Source organism: Humulus lupulus, chromosome 2 (assembly GCF_963169125.1).
Source record: "Humulus lupulus chromosome 2, drHumLupu1.1, whole genome shotgun sequence".
NCBI lineage: Eukaryota > Viridiplantae > Streptophyta > Magnoliopsida > Rosales > Cannabaceae > Humulus > Humulus lupulus.
Window position 1 is genome coordinate 44,598,554 of NC_084794.1, and position 22,130 is coordinate 44,620,683.

Sequence of the window (22,130 nt, forward strand, 5' to 3'; positions counted from 1 at the left end):
GAGGATACTACAACTAACTGGTCTTGATTGTACTATCTGTTATCTGGTAGTTGGAGACATACTTCAGAAAATCAGCTAAAACTTTTTCAGATGATAATAATTTTGACAGATCTATAGCTAGAATTAATATTGGTAGCTGCATAGCTGATTAAAAAGTGATAAACTGAACATAAGTCCAATCTTGAGATGTAGGACAAGAAACCAACATCATGATTCAATTTCAACAGAATTAAACTGAGCCTGACTAAATTCCAGATCAATGTTTCCTCCATTTAATCATTCCCTGTTTCACTCTCTAACAGATGATAACAGAGACATGATAATATGTATGAGTTACCTAATTGTCAGCTAAAAACAAAGTCAAGAGTAAAAAAATCAACCAAAAGGCTGTGACTTGTCTGAGATATACCAGCGCGTGGGAATCAACTGAAGCATCCGGGCAAAGCATGTCCATAACTTGCAAAACAAAGTTCTGAAGCTCACTATCCGGATGCAGATATTTTAGGCGAATGGCCTGAAAGATAAAATACAAAAGAGACTTGTAAAGAACAGATATAAAAACAACAAAAAAAAAATAAACAATAGCATCTTAAAACAAGATAAGATAACCGTATGCCACACGTTAAATTTAGCACATCCAACAATTGCCATAGCCAATTCATAAACTTACAGAGAGAGAACTGTTACTCAAACAACAATAGAACTGCTTAACATATGCTTCCATTTAAATTATCCAGTAAAAACAAACTACCTTAAATCAAATCTAGTGTGATATGCATTCATGTATATATTTACACACACACCATAAAAAAGCCTCTATGTCTTGCATTTAGTGCATAGAAAATTTTAATCCTAGATCATATATAAATAAAGCACACTATTTGTTGTTTCTTAATGAGTGGAAAAGTATACAAAATCTAAAACATAGTCAACCACAATAACAAATTGGTTTGACTAAGGCCTCCCAAAGAAGCATTTACCTGTAAAAAGAACACCCACGACAAAGTAATTCCAACTCGCATGTCCTTTGACCGAGATCCACTTGCTGTAATACAAATAGTTTGTCAGAATACTTCAACACTCTGAAGCATGAATGCCATGTATAGCGATTAACACTTTATTTTTTTTGGTGTGTTCTATGCCTTTACATTCACATTACGCATGCAATGCCAATCATCAAACAATAAAGTCACCAACTCTTATAAAGTTTTAGCCAAGACAATTTAAATTCCTATAACCTGTAAGAGTAACATGTTTTTCTAAAGCATTTAAGGTAGAGACAATAAACTACTACACACAGGACATTACCTTTTCTGAAAGGCAAGGTTAAGTACCTCTGCAAACCACCTTCTAGCTTTTTTGCTGGAAGATTAGGACCTTTTCCCCTGGGTTGAACCTAGTAAAACAAACAAACTTGAGATTGCAAAGGACCAAATAGAAAGCAGAAAAAGCATACCCAAATCTGATAATGCAATAATACGTGAATCAGAATTCATTTCAAATCAAACTATCAACATAATGCTAATTATGTCATCTGCTAATAAAATGAAATATCTTTAGCTAATTAAATTCTCATAATTTATATAATTTCTGTTTTTTAAGATTAATCATTCATACATCTATATAGTAGTAAAATAATTTTTCAACTAGATTTGAAACTTGAAAAGACTGCATTTGCCGAATGAAAATTGAACCTCAGATCTTAAAAAATCATAAATGAAATGATACAAATATGTATATATACATATTGGATTAGCCTTCTTTTGATCTTTCAGCAAACTGAACGTCTAATTTAGGACCTATTTACAATTATTTTGTTTCAATTATGTTTGAAGCTTACTGTGGTAAAAGAATAATTTTATTCTATATCTTTTTCATAGAGTATAGGGGTATATATACACATACAAAGCAGCTAATTAATACAGAAGAGGAAACGATACCTAGGAAAATAAAATACAGCTGTAAATAGGAAATAAGCAAAGCAGTAAATCTACTAACTAGGAAAAGAAAGCAGTAATAAATACACTTGAATATGAATCGACATCTTGATATTCTACACTCCCCCTCAAGATGGACGATATATGCTTGTCAAACCAAGTTTGGAACTCAGATCCTGAAAATTTGGACGATGTAGAGCCTTAGTAAGAATATCAGCAATCTGAAAACGAGAAGGAACATGCTTTAGTGAGATTACTCTGTCTTCAATTTTCTCACTTATAAAATGTCTATCAATTTCCACATGTTTTGTTCTATCATGATGGACTGGATTTTTGGCTATGGCAATAGCAGCTTGATTATCACACATCATTTCTATGGAGTCTTCTACATTGATTCTGAGTTCATCCAACAGTCTTTTTATCCAGATCCCTTCACAAATTCCATGAGCTAAAGCACGGAATTCAGCCTCTGCACTACTGCGGGCAACCACCTGTTGCTTTTTACTTCGCCAAGTAACCAAATTACCCCATACATAGGAGCAATAGCCAGAGGTTGACTTTCGATCAATTGGGGACCCTGCCAATCAGCATCTGTGTAAATTTCAAGCGAGCGATTGAGAGATTTCTTAAACATGAGACCTTTTCCGGGATCCTTTTTGAGATATTTTAAGATTCGATATACAGCTTCCATGTGTCCCTCTGAAGGATTGCTCAGGAATTGACTAACTATACTGACAGCAAAGCTTATATCTGGGCGAGTATGAGTTAGATAGATCAATTTACCCACAAGACGTTGGAACTTCCCTTTGTCTGTCACTATTCCTTCACCACGAGGCTCCAATTTAATGTTAGGATCCATGGGTGTCTCTACAGGTTTGCACCCACTCATTCCCGTCTCCTTTAGAAGGTCCAAAACATATTTCCGTTGAGAGACAGAGATACCATGATTGGAACGAGCAACTTCCATTCCTAAGAAGTACCTCAACTGCCCAAAATCCTTGATCTCAAACTCCTTAGAAAGCAAGTTCTTTAGATGATTGATTTCCTCCTCATGATTTCCAGTAACTACTATATCATCAACATACACTATCAATAATGCAATTCTATTGTTGTATGAGTGTTTGACAAATAAAGTATGGTCAGCTTGACATTGTGAGTAACCATCTATTTTAAGTACTCTTGCAAACCTTTCAAACCAAGCACGAGGTGATTGTTTGAGCCCATAAAGAGATTTTCGAAGTTTACATACCTGGTGCTTAGAGTGGTTACTTTCAAAACCTAGCGGAACATCCATATATACCTCTTCCAAAAGATCTCCATTCAAGAATGCATTTTTAACATCTAACTGATACAATGGCCAATCTTGGTTCACAGCAACAGATAAGATGACTCGAACTGTGTTTAATTTGGCTACAGGAGCAAAGGTTTCCTGATAATCGATCCCATAAGATTGAGTGAAACCTCTAGCCACCAAACGAGCTTTGAATCTTTCTATGCTCCCATTAGCCTTTTGTTTTACAGAAAAGATCCATTTACATCCCACAGTCTTCTTTCCAGGAGGTAAATCAGTAATCACCCATGTCCCATTCTTTACAAGGGCTCGGATCTCTTCTAGAATAGCAGCCTTCCATTCAGGTATCAAAAGAGCTTCATGAATAGTCTTGGGAATCTGAATCTGATCTAGGGCTGAGATGAAAGCTCTGAAGTTCTGAGACAAACTTGAGTATGACAAATAATTTCGAAGTGGGTGTTGAGTGCATGACCTGACTCCTTTTCTCTGAGCAATTGGCTTGTCTAACTCTGAATCACACTCAATACGAGGGTCAAGTTCAGTTTCTTCTTGCACAATCTCAGGATTGATTGGTCTCGGATTGAACTCATGGCTTTGCTGAACTGGCACAGGCTGTTCACAGGTTTTCCTTCTTGTGTAAACCTTGATATTATTTTTTGGAGAAAGAAGGGGAATAGATTGAAATGGAGGTTCAGGATGTGTAGACTTAGGACAAATACTAGTTGATGGCTGGTCAGGATGTGTAGACTTAGGACAAGTACTAGTTGATGGCTGGTCTAGAGGTGTTGGAATTGATGAATGAAGTTTATGAGTATTTGGCAGATTCGAATCTATAAACCATTCCCAATTCTGTGATTCATGGCTGTAGTTCTCCCCCTGAATCGCAGAGTTGGAGAAGTATGGAAGGTGTTCAAAAAAAGTTACATCCATTGAGTGAAAAATTTCTTGGAAGTAGGACAATAACATTTGTATCCCTTCTTGTTGGGTGAGTATCCAACAAAGATACATTTTGTGGCTCTTGCATCCAATTTACCTCGATTTTGACTATGGATATGAACAAATACAGTACATCCAAAAACTTTGAGAGGAATTTGCGAAGCCAAGTGAGATTTTGGAAAGTATTCAAGGAAAGTTTGCATTGGAGTTCTGAACTTTAGAATTCTAGAAGGCATTCTATTGATAAGGTAGGTTGCAGCAAGAACCGCTTCCCCCCAAAATCTCTTAGGAACAGTAGAAGTGAAGAGCAATGATCGAGCCACCTCAAGCAGATGTCTATTTTTGCGTTCTGCCACTCCATTTTGTTGTGGTGTGTCCACGCATGAACTTTGATGAACGATCCCATTAGAAACAAGGTAAGGGCCAAGAGCGGAATTGAAGAAATCTCTTGCATTATCTGTTTTGAGCACTTGAATATTCATTTGGAATTGGGTTTGAACCATAGCATGAAAGTTTTTGAAAATTTGACTTGTTTCTGATTTTTCTTTCATAAGAAAGGTCCAACTTAGGCGTGTGTGATCATCTACCAATAACAAGAACCATCTGGCACCAGTGATATTGGATATTTTTGTAGGTCCCCAAATATCACCATGAATAAGAGAAAGGATGAGATGATTTATAAGGCTGAGGAGGATAGTTGCTGCGGGTATGTTTTGAAAATTGGCAAACATCACATTGGAATATTTTTGGATTCTTATTATTGAATAACGAGGGAAACAAGCGCTTTAAATACGTAAAATTAGGATGACCTAATCGTTGGTGCCACAACATAATTTCACTATCTTTACTAGACTCAAAACTGACATTTTGACACTGATAACTAGGAACACGACATGAAGAGGAATTGTTTCCTTTGAGGATGTATAAGCCAGAGCAAAGTTCAGCATTGCCAATCGTCCTCCCCGAATCCAAGTCCTGAAAAACACAAGAGTTTGTCAAGAATTTAGTTTCACAGTTCAAATCTTTATTAAGTTTGCTAACTGAGAGCAAATTACAGTCAAGATCAGGAACAAATAAGACTGAATAAAGAGTCAGGGTTTTAGAGAGATGTATGGTTCCTTTCCCAGCAACTATGGCATGAGAACCATTTGCTATCCGAACGGTATGACGACTCTTAGCTGGAGAGTATTGAGAGAAAAATGACTTGTCACCTGTCATGTGATCTGATGCGCCAGAATCGACAATCCAAGGGCTAGAAGATGACTTTGCAACATGTAGAGAATGATTATCGGACCTTGGCTGAGTGACTGCCCCTAAATCAGAAGCCATGGTTGATTGAGAAGGCCTATTGAAAAGCTGTTGAAGCATCTCAAGCTGATCTTTTGTGAAAGGCACATTTTGCACATTGGGCAGGGTCTTTTCAGCTTCAACTGAGGCCATATTGCTTCTGCTGTCCCGGTCTCGTCTTGGTTTCCAATCTGGTGGTTTGTCGTGCAGCACCCAACAAGTCTCCTTGTAGTGCCCAGGTTTCTTACAATGATCACACCATGGTCTACCTTTACGAGACCGATTGTCATGATGTTGAGGCCCCCCACGACTATTAAACGCTGTTGAATCGGGTATGACTTGAGTTTTGAGGGCTACCAAGGCTGATCCATCCATTTCTACAGCAGATTCAGGCTGTCCCATCATCACTTTCCTGCGACTTTCCTCTCTACGAACCTCAGAAAAAGCCTCCCGAAGACTAGGTAGAGGTTTGGTACTGAGTATACGACCTCTCACCTCATCTAAGGATTTATTAAGGCCCAAAAGAAACTTGAAAACACGTCTTTTCTCAGTGATTCGTTTGAATTGGTTGCTGTCATCTGGACACCTCCATTCATAAATTTCAAAGAGATCTAGTTGCTGCCAACATCGATTAAGGGCAGAGAAGTATGTGGTAACGGAGTTTTCACCTTGTCGAAGGTCGTGGAGGAGATTTTCCACATGAAACAATTCAGAAGTATTATCTTGGCTGGAGTAAGTATCTCGGGCTGCTTCCCAAATATCTTGTGCTGTTTTGTAGAGAAGAAAATTCTCGCTGACTTTAGTTGTCATTGAGTTGATTAGCCAAGACATCACCAAGTTTTTCTCAGTACGCCAGCTCCTATATTGCGGGTCATCAACACTTGGTTGAACGGCAGCCCCAGTAAGACAGTCGTCACGACCTCGACCACTGATGAACATCATAACAGATTGGGACCATTGAAGATAATTCTGACCGTTGAGTTTGTGACTGGTCACAGGAATAACAGTGCTATCTGATGGGAGCAAAGTGACCGGAGTTGAAGATTTTTGAGAATTAGTGGTGGAAGAGGAGTCACCACTCTTTGGAGATGTGTTTCCACCATTTGCCATTGAAGCAAACAGCAAGAGATCACAAATAAGAATGAAATAATGATAAGGAGTAGTTGACAGAAGGGCTGTACTTCTCGGAGAAGGAGCTCTGTTTTGGTTAGTGAAAACAGAGGTGAACAGAGAAGCCAACTACAGCTCTGATACCATGAAGCTTACTGTGGTAAAAGAATAATTTTATTCTATATCTTTTTCATAGAGTATAGGGGTATATATACACATACAAAGCAGCTAATTAATACAGAAGAGGAAACGATACCTAGGAAAATAAAATACAGCTGTAAATAGGAAATAAGCAAAGCAGTAAATCTACTAACTAGGAAAAGAAAGCAGTAATAAATACACTTGAATATGAATCGACATCTTGATATTCTACAATGTTTATAAGTTCAAACCATTTGCATAAAAACTAATAATAATAATCAAATCTCAAACAATATGAAAATGTTTGATTCACCCAAATTCAGCCAAACAGCAAATTGAAAAAAAGAAGAGGAGAAAGAAAAAAAAGACGAAGAAACCTGTGCATCAGGATTCATTCCAAGAGCAAGCAAAGACCCCAATGCTTCAGCAAATTCATCCCGAACAGATGGAACAGAATCTTCAAGGGCCTATTGCATAAGCAATGGTAACAAGGAAAAACACAAAAAGCTTACCAGTAGCATTGAAAATACCAACATACATTTAGAAAGAACCAGACAAAGAAGAAACTTACCTTAACACAATAGGAGGCTGAATTCTCAAGTTCTCCCACTCCCAAACCTGGTCCTCCAATAGAAGCAAAAGCCTTCAAACATCTCGCAGCAGCTATTCTAACAATAAATGATTTATCCCCAACAGCAAACCGCATTATAAGACGAAATGATTCGGTATATGCTGAAGATGCAGCACTGCCACCAGAGCCTTCAAGTGCACTCTGAAGCATGTGTAGAGCCTCTTGTCTGACAAATTCCTGAATATGACGAATATAGCTAGAATCATAACAATAGAAGACATCAAAAAGAAGGAAAGGGAAAAATAATGTTACATTGTTGCCACTCTATTCCATACTGCTAAATAAATAGAATAAACTAGCAAGTGCATAACAAATAACAAGTCGTAAAAGATATTTACACTTAATAAGTAGACTAAGATGCCAGAATGAAAATCATCCAGCATAAAGTAAAGAAGTAGGAAATATGACTATTCAACCAAATTATCCAGAATTGTATGGAAAAAGTTAGCTCTATTTGCCTATATGCCGCAAAGGAAATGACAAAATGAAAACTAAAAAAGGTGTATAATAAACTTAAAAGTGAAAAGGTGGAAGGGACAAATCCTTAACTGGATAGGAGAGATGAAATACAAACAAAACCACTCTGAAGACAAAAATTTCCATAGTGGAAGATTACAAATAACAATTATACTAAATTCAATTCTTAACAAAAGGTTCCTCTCACATTTATGTGTCCTGTGTTATAAATTTGTATTCATTAATAAGCAAATTTGCAGAATATGTGGGACTACCTCATGAAATTTAATCAGTTTGGTCGCAATAATAGTTGTTTCAAGTAATCCTGAAGTGATTTTTCTCCCAAAATGTCGATATAGTTCTCCTAAGCATTGTGCAGCACCTATACAATTGATTCAGAAAAATAATAAATCAATGATATATCAGGACAAACTGCAGTACACAACAATAACATTCTTGCTTCTGGATTTCATGGTCGATATCATATAAAAAACAAAAACAAAAAACTCGTGAAAATGGATAATGCAAATAATTTTAGTATTTGCAACCAACCAGCAACTTTTTGAGGTTCATTCCTCTTCCCATCGGAGAGAAATCCTTGAAGACTGCTCACTCTTGAGTATATTGAAATTCCATCTCCCTTGGATATAATCCTAGCCATTGCCACTGACGCCAAATGGCGAACAGGCCTCCGAGCACCAAGAGTAAGCAAGGCTTGCAATGCGTCCTCACATTTCCTTTGCCACAACAAGATAGATTCCTGAAATTTATTTGTCCACAGGCCTAGTGTGAATAGTCAGAAGTTCCAGTGCATATGAATCAAAATCCAATCAACTCAAACAAAAATACTCGAGTTAATTCAAAAGACTAACTACCGATTCCTAGAAAACACGAATATATCACGAATAAATATCATAACTTCTAACACAAAGCATGAATTCTTGAGTGCATTGCATTTACTACTTAGGTAAATTGAAACACTCGAATATTAACTCACTTCATCATTAAGCCGAAGTTTGATCCAAAAATACTTCAGATTTCAACTATCTAAAGCAATCATACTAAACTACACACCAATCATCAGACCGGTAAGGACGCCGTGAGTTAAATTGAAGTGGCATTGCCTCATTTACATCCCAAGGACACTAAATTGTACGATAGTTATTAATGTGCCTACAGAATTTGACAAGAAGAACAACCAAAAGGACTCCACAAGTTCGTTCGACCACAATCGGAATCAAATTCAAGCATTGGCTTCGTAATGAAAAAAAAAACAGAAGTAGAACTAGAAAGTTAGGGAGACCTTGGGTTCTTCATCAATGGCGGATATGAGATCCGAGAGGAGATCGAAACAGAGGAGTGGCTCCGGCGCCTGCTGAGCCGCGGAGGCGCCAATGGACTCCAACTGCACCACCAGGACGCCGAACCGCGAGAGCGGTACGTTCTCTCTCACGTAATTCCTCACCATTGCAGCTTTGTTTAATGAAATTTGACGAAATCCTTATAGAATCGGGAAATACTCCATTAGCGCTTGGCAACTGAGGGTCATAAAACTATTTGTTGGATTTGAGAAATTAAAAAACATAACAAGTTACCAAATGAGAAGAGAACTTGACAATCCTACTAGCTAACAATTAAAATAAATAAATAATACCACATCAGCACAGTACACTTGGTACAGTTCGTTAGGTTAAGCCTAAAAAACGCAACACGTGGATGAATACAACATCTGATCAACCACCATATTTTTTAGACAAGCATTCCATTGAAAATATTCAAAGTATAACACATCAAATAAAAAAGATAAAACATCATCCGTGTACACTGTAAATAATGCTCAACTAATCTATGAGCCGCCTTATTGGTCAAATATTGCGCATGAATCATGAATGTCTGAAGAAAAGTAAATAATAAATTTGTTATATCCTCTGATTATAGTGTTCTTTTCATTCACCATTTTCTACCACTTCTTCAATAATTGAACGGTGGAGTTTAATCGCTTACATATTTCAGAGAATTCTATTTGATATTCGATCTCGAAGAAAGAGGGCGCGAGTGTGACGTCTCTTAAACGCCATCAATAAGGTTTCGTTTATTTTTTCATTTTTAGAAATTCGTAGAACAACTCTAATGCTTTTTTTTAATCATGTTTAAACCATTCTATAACATATTTTTATAATTTTTATGCATCACAAGATTCAATTTGCATGCACCAATAATTTAATCATGTATGAAACAATAATCGACAACAACTAGGGCTGTTCATTGGACCATTTCCAATGTTTTTGGACCCATCCAGATCCAATCCAATTATACATTGGATGTTGGATTTCTCCAACTGATCCAATCCAATATTGTATGCTCAACCGAACCGAACCAATAAGTCATTGGATTGGATCGGTTCCATCCAATGGATATGAATCCCTGTATTAGATCGAATCCATCCAATATTTTTGATCCAATATTTATTATATCGGATTGGATCCATCCAATATTTTTGATCCAATATTAATTGGATTGATTGGATCCATCCAATCCGATCCTTAGAAGAGTTAAACCTGATTTTTTTTAAAAAAATATATAATATATTTTTTATCTGAATATTAATTGGATGGTATTGGATCATTATTGGATTGGATCGGTCGGTTGGATCCATTGGATTTACATGTCATCTAAGAACCGACCGATCCAATATTGGATTTTTAAAAATGTCATCCGATCCAATCCAATCATGATTGGATATCCAATTTTTAGTGGTCAGTTGACATTGGATCGGTCGGTTTGTTATTAGATCGGATCGTTTCTGCACAGCCCTAACAACAACAATGCCTAGGACGAATACACTACTAAAATAGCGCACAACCTATACAGCTAATTCATGCTTCCCTCATACAATAAAATACCTCGAATATTCATGTTTATATATGAGCAAGTGAGCAACAAAATAAAAAGAACCTCTAACATGCTCCTATTATAACATTATTTTAACATTTCTTTTATGCCAAAAATAAAGCAAGTAAAACTAAGCCCAAAGCATGTTATTGCCGAAATACACATGAGTCTAACAACAAGATTTAGCAATCAACTCACCATGCTTCTTTATTCGATTCCATAAGAGAATAGCACGAAGAACAAAATATACTACCAACACTTTTCATCTTTCTATAAAATCTAACCATTCATTTCAACCATTAACCATACTTCAAAATTACAACAAGATCATAACATAGTCAAACCAACAAAGAGGTTAAGAAGATCCATTACCTCTCTTGCTAGAAATCAAAGACCCAAAATGGGCACCACTTTTGATCAACCTAGGGTTTTCAAAACCCACATCAAGAAAAGAAAAAAAAAACAATAACATGTTCTTAGATTCAAGAAGAAGAAAAAGAAAACTAAAGATCACCATGAACCCAAAAGCTTACCCTAGGGATTTCGAAACCCTATTTCCCTTCTTCTTCCTTCTCCTTCTCTTCACGATTTCCCTCTCTCACTCTTTCTTTCTTTCCCTCTTTCTCTCTATATTTTTGTGCTCTCTCTCTCTCTATGGTGTAGTCGGCCAGCACTCCAAATGAGGCTCTCTAAAACATTCTTTCCCTTATAAAAACCCTAGAGACTACTCATCATACAATGGGAAAGTAAGGGAAAATTCTAGGATTTGATTTCCCTATATTTTGGCATTGATAAACAATAGATTTAAGGACGACAACTTCATGATTAAATGCTAAACCAAAAATGGAAACTCACTCTTGATTCCCTCTCTCCCCTAGTCGACCTCTCTCTCTCTCTCCTACTCAGCCATACATGGCCTTTCACATTACTATTTCTCATTTTCATCTTTTCAAAAATTAGCCCAAGTCAACTTAATAAAAGAAAATCTCATCCTAACCATTTAACATTATTCATATATCTTTCTTTCAATTTTCTAATAAATAAATAAAAATGCCTAGGTGAGGAAAATGAAAGTTTCCACTCCTGATTCCTTCCATTCACACTACAAGTCATTCCTTCTTAATTTCTTTTATTTTTCCCTTTTCTAAATTAATAAAAAGAATAAATAAATAATAGGAGAATAAAATACACTATGTATGGAAACTAATGCATGTTCACTATGCATATCATGCACATGCACACACCCTAGCACTTGTGTGTGCATTTCTACTAACTATGCACCTTGGTGCACACAACCAAAACTCAAGAACTCACAAAATAAATCAATTAATAATTTTAATTCACATAATTTCTACCAAATAATTCAAACAATAAAAGTAAATTCCTAACACTTAACAATTAATAATAAAATAATTCACACACTTAATAAAATAAAATAAAAATTAGTGTGCTACACAAAGTGTGTAGAGAAAGGTGTATTACAAAAAAAAAATTTTAATATCATAAGTCAAGATCAATATATATGCACATACATTAAATCAAACACAAGATCAAACAGGTGTAGCTGTAATAAATCAAGAACACCACATTTCACTTCTTTATTCAGGTTTTTTTCCATTATGGGTAGGGGTGCACATGGGTTGGGTTGGCCGGATTTAAGACATTTTAATGAGTCAATCCAACTACATCGACCTAAAGAAATCATAACCCATTCAAGATGACTTTATTCTATAACTCAACCCTACTATCTATAGCATTGTTCGGGTTGGGTTGAGTTGAGTTGGGTTGGTTTGGTTGGGTTAAACTAATTTATAAACTTCAAAATTTTAAATTCATGTCAAATTTAATTTTTAAAATCAATAAATTATATTCTCCAACCTAAGAAAGAAATTTGAAAAAAAAAACCATCAAAAGATAAAACATGCCAACAAAATAATCATATCTTAGTCCTTAACCACTCAAAATTAATGGATTATAAAACCACAAACAAAACAAGTCTTGAAATATTATAGTCATCCAAACATAGTTCTTCAAGATATTACAGTCATCCATTCCAGTCACCCATTTAATATTGAATAAACACAATCATTTGTTTGGAATCTTCTCCTCTGCTCCTTGCCTTAGTTGGATTGTCTACAATTCAATAAATAAAAATTAAGAAATTTAGTGAAAACAAATATACATAAAAGAGTTATATTATTAACAAATCAAAATCAACTAATAACTAAGTATAGTTAGACATAGATTTTTACAAATAAGAAGAAAAAGAACAAACAAAATAAACTAAAAACTTAAGCACTCTTAGACTAACAAGCTCGTGTCAGAATAAGGTAAGAAGCCATACAAAACTCACAACAAAATCAGCAGCAAGAAAATTTCAATGCTAGCAACAGGAGATATGGCTATATTTGATTTCCTGATATGTTACTAATTAACTTCCTCATTTTTTCCACACACATGAACAGAACAAGCTCTCAGTTCAACTTCCTCCTCACTGTCTGTACCTATTTCACTATCAGCCTCAATTTTGTTAGCAAGGATTGAACCATATTTGAGCACACCAATCTACATCAATCTGTCCTATAACAACTGGAACAATATAATTCGCTATTATAGTGATAGAGCCAATGTCATTGAATTCTCCATATCCTTGATCCTGGAATGCACCCCATAAATCTGCAGCAAACATCTAGCCTCTTTTAGACAAACATCACTCAAGAACTGAAAACATTAGTACCAAATTATTAATCTAGAAAAATTACTAAAAGAACCAATAGATTTAATAATCAAGAACCACTTATTAATTGCAAATAACAGCTTGTAGTACATAAAAAATCAATCAAATATAATATTATTAATAACCTAAAATCAGTATATGAAAAAGCATGACAACGTGCAATGTATGATTAATAAACCAAAATTTTTGCTCAAAGAAATAACATTGTGCAATACAATATTGAAAGTGAATGTAGTCTATAGGTCCCTACATAATCTTTGCTTAAAGAAATATACACCAAACACAGTATATGTATCATTGCTTGTCGCAGAGCCTAAAAAAGTATACACCAAACACCATACAAGCTCAAAAATAATATAGAATCACACATATGCAGAATCGAACATTGATTCAAAATATAAATTATAGAACTGAGTTTAGATAAAATATTAAAAAAAAACAACTTGATCAAATCATAGAATAAAATAGTGAAAAAAATACATTTCTCCCAATCAAGCAAAATAATAATTGCTTCCCTTTGAAAGCTCCAATATTTGTTTTAAATCCGATTTCAAAAATAAAAATAACATAAACAATTTTAACCTAAATTCATAACACAAAAATAACATAACAATAAATAGTAATTATAGACATAGAAATCAAACCAAAAATATGGAGGAAGGAGACTGATCTGTTGGTGTCGTTGTGGTGAAGAAAGAAGATAGCTATGTGGTGGTGGTGTCGTGGGAAGGAAGAAGACTATTGTGGTGGTGGTGTCGTAGTGTGTGCGACTAAGAAGAGTGAGACAGGATGAGTGAGATGTGGGGAAGACAACTAGTTTGTGGCTGATGGTGGTGGACGGTGGACAATGAGTGACAGAGTGAGAGTTGAGCTTGAGAGACAAAGAGTGTAGTGAGGAGTGTGAAATGTCGGCAATCAAATTTAGGGTTAGAACTTAGGATATTTAGCTTTTATATTTAGGGTTTTTAGTGTGTATAAAAAAAATTAAAATATATGTATATTTATTAATAGATAGTCGGGTATATTGGGTTGGGCTGGGTTATTAATTGTTGGGAATGTTTTCGAACCGTGGATGTAACGACCGTAAATTCGTTAATGAGGCTTAAGGGCCTTGATTAGTGCGCCGAGAGGGCATAATTGGGTTAAATGTGATTGAATGATTTTATTGACTTAAATGCATAATTATATGATTAAAATGCTTGTATGACTATATTGATGTTAATGGGATATATATATATGTGGTATTCGTGAGAACCACATTATTATGTGGGTAGGTTTGCAGAGCACGACTCGAGGCGGTCCTAGGGCTAGATAGCGGGAAAAATCACAACTGGATTTAACAGTTGACTTTGGATAAGTCAGGGGTATTTTAGGTATCGGGTAGTTATTTAGACTATCGGGTTATGAAAATAAATATATGGAGATATATTTGAGGTTAGGAGGTCTAGGCGGGAATATTGGGGAAATTTACCGTTTTGCCATCGGGGACGTTTCCAGCACCCCGGGCCTCGGGATCGACTTAACAGGATAAAGGATAGACTTAGTTAAACGGAAGCTAGTGGAAAAGAAAATTAGACCGACTCTTTTTCTCTCTCTCTCTCTTCTCTCTCAAGGAAACTAGGAAAAACACAAGAAAAACATATGAAATTTGGAGGATTTGAGCTGGGATTTCAGTGGGGATTTAGAAGCTTAGCTCAAGGATTATCCAAGGAACATTTAATCAAGGCCAAGGTGAGAATTAAATTGTGTTTTTGAGGTTAGAAACTCTGAGTTTTTCTGAGTAGGGAGGTAATTGTGATTTTGATGTTTAAGGTTGAATTGAAGCTGAAAGCTTGGGAATTAACTTGGATTTTGCTTAGAGAAGTGGATCAGCAGAAGAGGTAAGCTTCAATTTATGACTTAGAGGTTTAAATTCGAGTTTTTGCATGGCTGGTTGGGTGTTTTGAAGTTCTTGAGTTTCAGAAATTGAAAGTAGGATTTCAATGAATTTTAAGTTAGGTTTTTAGTTGAATTAAGTTGTTAGAGTCATTCTAAAAGTGTTGGGATTAACTGGTTTTGAATTAGGGAGCTTTGGGATGATTTTGGGTAAGGTTTAGAGGTTGAAAATGGTGGAATTTATGGGCACAAAGGGAAGGGTCGCGGCTCTGTTCTAGAGCACTGCGACCCTAGGATGCAAAGGAGCCAGGGAGGCTCAGCTAGGGGTAAGTGTCGCGGCGCCCAAAGGAAGGGCCGCAGCGCATGTCTTCATTCAGGGGTGGCCTTGGTTCTGTTTTAGGGCAGGGTCGTGGCTAAGCTTCAAGGGTCGCAGCCCTTAGGTGTGTACTTGAACATTTAGGGTTTTAAAGTACGGGAATCTAGCCTAGAGTGCTCGAGATTGATTTCACCACCGTGCTTGGTGGAATTCGATTTCCCGGAAGTTAGTTTTGTACCCGAAAACCTATATCTGAATATTAATGAAACCTAATACCTTGGTTGTGATTAGGTGTTAAAGCTAGGGCTCGGGAAAGGATTGTGCTCGAGGGACGTCGCTTGTAATTAATAAATGAAGAAGTTAAAGGTAAGAAAACTGCATCCGGTTGTGTATTTGTAATGGGACTAAGAGCTCCCTAATATGTATGCTTTGAAAGGATGGTGTTATGCCATGTAAACAGTAAACCAACGGCCTAAGAGTGCCATGGGTTACACTAGCGCACAGGGCGCGGCTTGGCCATTGGTAGCCAAGGACAACTTATTATGCATTGAGCTCGGTTTAAGCGGGTCGGAGTCAGTGGGATAAACAGAGGGTGAAGCCTAAGTTGTAAACCCTAGTTATTATGTGAATTGACTATTAGAACGATTAATTTCATTGTTGATTATGAATATGTGTTAAGTGATTAATGTAGAATGATAAGTGTTTGGTCATGCTTGATGAATTAGTTATCTGTTACTGTTGATTACATTGCTATTATGTTTTCATGCTGGGCCTTGGCTCACGGGTGCTACGTGGTGTAGGTAAAGGCAAGAGCAAACTTGATTAGCCCTGATTTGAAGAGCTCTGTGAGCGGAATGTACATGACCAGCTGCTCAGCCGCCACAGTTGAGGTTTAGGTAGGGACGCGAGACCCATAAATGTTCATTTTGCCTTAGTATGGCTGACAATTGTCTGTATTTTGGGGAGTCTGTAATCCAACTTTTAAACCCTGTTTCCTTTGGGATCCCATGTATATAACTGTTTAATTATATAAAGTGAAACTTTTGAGACCAAAACCATTTTTAACCCTAGCTCATACATGTTTAGTGACACGTTTTTAAGTTAATGACTTGATTAGCAAGTCTTGCACCTTTATAAGTACACAGTGTAGCAGTCTTGGCTATCCAGGGCATTACAACTTGGTATCAGAGCATCCTAGGTTTAAGGGTTCCTGAATACTGGTTGGACATGTACATTCGCTGCTAGAGACAAGCTCGATTCAGGGTTTGGTAATGTGTATATGTGCTTATGTGTTCATATGCCTGAAATGAGTTATGAATATTATTATTTATTGGATTAATAGGAAGCATGAGATACTGATAGGGCCTGGCCCTTGACTGCTGTATGAGAATATTAATGCATGCTTATCAGCATCGCATTGCATGTAAATGGATATCTGAATGATTAATTGTATATTGCCCATTAGTGAATGCCTTTATTTTAGCTTTGGTATGATAATGTTGGAGCATGCTTATTAGCAACAGGTGCATGTGGATGAATTCCTATATTGTGAATGTTTGTGACTGGTTATGATACTTTGATGGGTTTTGGGAGAAGCTTTTGCCCTATCATCATGGTCTAATTGTCGAGTCGTTGATTGCAGATTGACTTGGATAGCTATGCGTCCAAGAAAATCTACGCGACTAGCCGGCACTAGGTCTGGGGCCGGGGGTGATGACCAGGGCCAGAATCCTTCGCCAATCCCTGAGAACTGGCAACAACTGATGGCAGATATGCAGGCTCGATTACAGAGCCAGGATGAATAGATTCGTCTACTGCGACAGCATGCTCCATCAGGGAGTGCTGCCCCTATTGTACCATCTGCAGTGGTACCGGTTGTACAGTCCGGGGAGGTTGGGAACAGATGGGAACCGTTGTATGAGCGGTTTAGGAAGCAGCAACCTCCAATCTTTGAAGGGGGACCTGATCCATTGAAGGCTGAGCAATGGTTGACCATGATTACTACTATTTTGGATTTCATGAGAATAAAGGGACATGACAGAGTGGCATGTGCCACGTATATGTTGAGAGAGGATGCCTGCATCTGGTGGGAAGTGGCATTGCAGACTAGGGATGTGACTGCTTTTTGTTGGGAAGGCTTCAGAGACTTGTTTAGCCAGAAATACTATAATGTTGCCATCAGGGCAGCAAAGTTAATGAGTTTGTGGGTTTGGTGCAGGGCAATATGACTTTTATAGAGTATGCCCTAAAATTTGACAGGCTTGCAAAGTTTGCACCAGATCTTGTGCCTACTGATGCTACTAGACAAGATAGATTTATCAGGGGGCTTAATGTTATGATAGCCCGGGATGTTAGAATTACAACGGTACCTGGAGGAACAACTTATGCCCAGGCCGTTGAGAAGGCTCTTACCGCTGAGGAAGCGGAGAACAAGATTTGGAGGGAAAGTGCGGTGAGGCGCGAGGGCCGTAGAATGGTACCTCCTTCTTCAGGGACAGGTAGGGGCGGAGGCCCTAGTGACTTCAAGAGAAAGGCTCCTAACACTTCTACCGCTCCTGGTTCTGATAGGAGGGGTCGGGGTGGTCAGGGTGGCTGTCAAGGTGGCGGCGAGGCATGGCGGACCTATCCGGAGTGCCCGAGGTGTAGAAGGCGTCATTTGGGTTCATTTCGGGCCAAACCTTGCTTTGTGTGCGGAATAGTGGGGCATATCAGGAAAGATTGTCCAACAGTGAAGAAAGGTGAAGCAGGAAAGGTGGATAGCTTGACTCCAGCTCGAGTATTCACCTTGACTCAGGCAGAGGCCGAGGCTAGTCCCTCAGTAGTGACAGGTCAGCTTTCTAGTGCTGGCTCTCCTTTTACTATATTGATTGATTCTGGTGCTACACATTCCTTTGTTTCTAGTAAAGTGATAGATAGATTGTGTAGACCTAGTGAATATCGGACTGCAGGGTTTGGGACTTTATTGCCTACAGGGGAACTAGTAATCTCTAGGAGATGGATTAGGGCACTGTCAGTGATGGTTGATAGTAGAGAACTTTCGGTGGATTTGATTGAGTTTGACATGGAGGATTTTGATATGATTCTAGGGATGGACTGGTTTGTCAGATATGGGGCTACCATTGACTGCAGTAAGAAGATGGTGACTCTTGAGCCTGAGGGCGAGGACCCTTTTGTATTTGTGGGTGTAGTATGTGGACCCCGCGTACCCATGATTTTTGCATTGAGAGCCAGGGATTTGTTATAGGGAGGATGCATAGGTTTTCTGGTCAGTGTAGTGGATACTACTAGGGTTATGCCGGCAGGGCCGGGAGAGACCAGATTGGTGTGTGAGTTTTTGGATGTATTTCCTGAGGATCTACCAGGGTTGCCACTGCGCAGGGAGATTCAGTTTGAAATTGAGTTAGCACCGGGGACAGAACCAGTATCAAGGACACCATATAGAATGGCTCCAGCTGAATTGAAGGAATTAAAGATGTAGTTGCAGAAGCTTCTGGATTTGGGATTTATTAGGCCTAGTTATTCTCCATGGGGTGCTCCAGTGTTGTTTATAAAGAAGAAGGACGGGACTCTGAGGATGTGTATAGACTATATAAAATTGAACAAGTTGACCATAAAGAATAAGTACCATTTACCAAGGATTGATGACTTGTTCGATCAGCTGCAGGGAAAGACGGTGTTCTCAAAGATTGATCTACGATCTGGTTATCACCAGCTAAGGATCAAAGATGAGGATATACCGAAGATGGCCTTTCGGACATGGTATGGGCACTATGAGTTTTTGGTCATGTCCTTTGGTTTGACCAATGCCCCGTTCATCGATGAAATCTTGGTATACTCCAGTTCAGAGGCAGAGCATGAGCAGCATCTTCGACAGGTTTTACAGAGGTTAAGGGAACATCAGTTGTACGCCAAGTTTAAGAAGTGTGAGTTTTGGTTGCTAGAGGTAACTTTTCTTGGGCATATAGTTGGAGCAGAAAGGATTAAGGTAGATCCATCCAAGGTAGAAGCAGTAAGAGATTGGCCGAGGCCAAGGAACGCCTCGGAGGTGCGGAGTTTCCTTGGATTGGCAGGTTATTATAGATGGTTCGTAGAAGGGTTTTCAAAGATTTCTTCACCAATGACAGAGTTGACGAGGAAGAATCAGAAGTTTGTTTGGTCAGAGAAGTGTGAAAACAGTTTCCAAGAGTTGAAGCGTGGCTTATTTCTGCACTAGTGTTGAGTCTTCCTTCGGAGAAAGGAAAGTTTGTGGTTTACTGTGATGCATCGAGAATGGGTTTAGGCTGTGTGCTGATGCAGAATGAGAAAGTTATAGCCTACGCATCGCGACAGCTGAAGGAGTATGAGCAGCGGTATCCTACTCATGATTTGGAATTGGCGGCAGTGGTATTCGCACTGAAGGTTTGGCGGCATTATCTGTATGAGGAGAAGTGCGAGATATACACTGACCACAAGAGTTTGAAATATTTCTTCACTCAGAAGGATTTGAACATGAGACAGAGGCGTTGGTTGGAGCTGGTTAAGGATTATGACTGTGATATCCTTTACCACCCAGGGAAAGCCAACGTGGTGGCAGACGCTTTGAGCCGGAGGGGCCCAGGGTAGTTGTATAGTTCCACCCAGATTTCAAGGGAGTTAGCAGATGAAATGACCAGAGCAAGGATAGAATTGGTGGTGGGCCAGTTAGTGAATATTACCTTGCAGTCGACCCTGCTTGAGAGGATTAAGGAGGGACAAATGGTGGATGCGCAGTTGCAGGAAGTTAGGCAGCATGTTTTAGCGAGAACAGCTAAGGATTATTTCGTCTCTGAGACTGATATGCTTCGATATCAGGGGCGGATTTGTGTTCCAGCAGATAAAGGGATCAGGCAAGAGATACTAGATGAGTCACACACTACGCCATACTCACTTCATCCGGGTACCATGAAGATGTATCAGGATCTATGGACATTATATTGGTGGCCCGGGATGAAGAGGGATGTGGTAGAGTATGTGTCTAGATGTTTGACATGCCAGCAGGTAAAGGCTGAGCTTCAGCGACCAGTGGGGTTGCTTCAGCCTTTGGATATCCCAGAGTGGAAGTGGGAGGACATCACCATGGATTTCGTGGGAAGGTTACCCAGGACAGTGGGACTTTGTGACTCGGTGTGGGTGGTAGTGGATAGATACACCAAGTCAGCTCAATTTCTGTTAGTGAGGTCGTCCTTTACAGTGGAACAGTATGCAGAGTTGTATGTGAGGGAGATAGTTCGTCTCCATGGGGTTCCAAAGTCTATTGTATCTGATCGAGACCCTATCTTTACCTCTAAGTTTTGGGGAGCTCTGCAGAGAGCTATGGGGACTTAGCTGAAATTTAGCACCGTTTTTCATCCTCAGACTAATGGACAGTCTCAGAGGATGATTCAGGTATTGGAGGACATGCTTAGGGCGTGTGTGATTGATTTCGAGGGGTCTTGGAGTAAGTACTTACCGTTGATCGAGTTTTCGTATAACAACAGTTATCAGTCCACGATTGGGGTGGCTCCTTACGAGATGCTATATGGGAGAAAGTGTAGATCACCCATTCATTGGGATGAGATGGGTGAAAGGAAGTATTTTGGGCCAGATATGGTTCAGAAGACCAATGAGGCTATTGAGAAGATTTGAGCCAGAATGCTTGCCTCGCAGAGTAGACAGAAAAGCTACGCTGATCCTAAGCGTAGGAATGTGGAGTTCCAGGTTGGGGACCACGTGTTTCTATGAGTTTCACCATTGAGAGGGGTGAGGAGATTTGGAGTAAAGGGCAAATTGAGCCCTCGGTTTGTTGGGCCTTTCGAGATCCTAGAGAGGATTGGATAGGTGGCTTACAGGTTGGCCTTGCCACTGTCGCTGTCAGGAGTTCACGATGTGTTCCATGTCTCCATGTTGTGGAAGTATATTTCAGATACAACACACGTGCTAAAGTACGAGGACTTAGAGTTACAGACAGATTTGTCCTATGAAGAGCGACCAGTTCAGATTTTGGACCGGAAGGATAAAGTTTTACGGAATAAGACAATTCCGTTAGTTAAAGTGTTATGGAGAAATAGCAAGGTCGAGGAGGCGACCTGGGAGCTCGAATCAGCAATGCGGGATCAGTATCCCGAGTTATTCAGGTAAATTTCGAGGACGAAATTCTCATTAGGAGGGGATAATTGTAACGACCCTAAATTCGCTAATGAGGCTTAAGGGCCTTGATTAGTGCGCCGGGAGGGCATAATTGGGTTAAATATGATTTGAATGATTTTATTGACTTAAATGCATAATTATATGATTAAAATGCTTGTATGACTATATTGATGTTAATGGGATATATATATATGGTATTCGTGAGAACCACATTATTATGTGGGTAGGTTTGCAGAGCACGACTCGAGGCGGTCCTAGGGCTAGATAGCGGGAAAAGTCACAACGGGGTTTAACAGTTGACTTTGGATAAGTCAAGGGTATTTTAGGTATCGGGTAGTTATTTAGACTATCGGGTTATGAAAATAAATATATGGAGA

General features: G+C 38.5%; 1 protein-coding gene and 1 long non-coding RNA gene across 3 annotated transcripts in view; both read right to left on the reverse strand.

Annotated features, from left to right (window-relative positions):
• LOC133817733 (protein SWEETIE) overlaps positions 1-9,381 on the reverse strand; it is a 58,171-nt gene extending 48,790 nt beyond the window's left edge. Inside the window, exons 1-8 of the mRNA XM_062250327.1 lie at positions 9,093-9,381; positions 8,342-8,549; positions 8,065-8,171; positions 7,274-7,510; positions 7,080-7,169; positions 1,309-1,396; positions 981-1,045; positions 410-514 (exon numbers count right to left, since the gene is read on the reverse strand). Of these exons, the coding sequence (XP_062106311.1) occupies positions 410-514; positions 981-1,045; positions 1,309-1,396; positions 7,080-7,169; positions 7,274-7,510; positions 8,065-8,171; positions 8,342-8,549; positions 9,093-9,257 (1,065 nt within the window). The 5' untranslated portion in view covers positions 9,258-9,381. The remainder of the gene's footprint in view (positions 1-409; positions 515-980; positions 1,046-1,308; positions 1,397-7,079; positions 7,170-7,273; positions 7,511-8,064; positions 8,172-8,341; positions 8,550-9,092) is intronic.
• A 3,264-nt stretch (positions 9,382-12,645) lies between these two features.
• Positions 12,646-14,348, reverse strand: LOC133816001 (uncharacterized). 2 transcript variants are annotated; one of them, XR_009884943.1, is made up of 3 exons: positions 14,063-14,348; positions 13,035-13,357; positions 12,646-12,814 (listed from the first exon to the last, which is right to left on the reverse strand). It is a non-coding gene; the product is annotated as an uncharacterized LOC133816001 (long non-coding RNA). The 2 variants fall into 2 exon arrangements; XR_009884944.1 differs by having other exon boundaries at positions 13,243-13,357; positions 14,063-14,340.
• Positions 14,349-22,130: the final 7,782 nt, after the last annotated feature.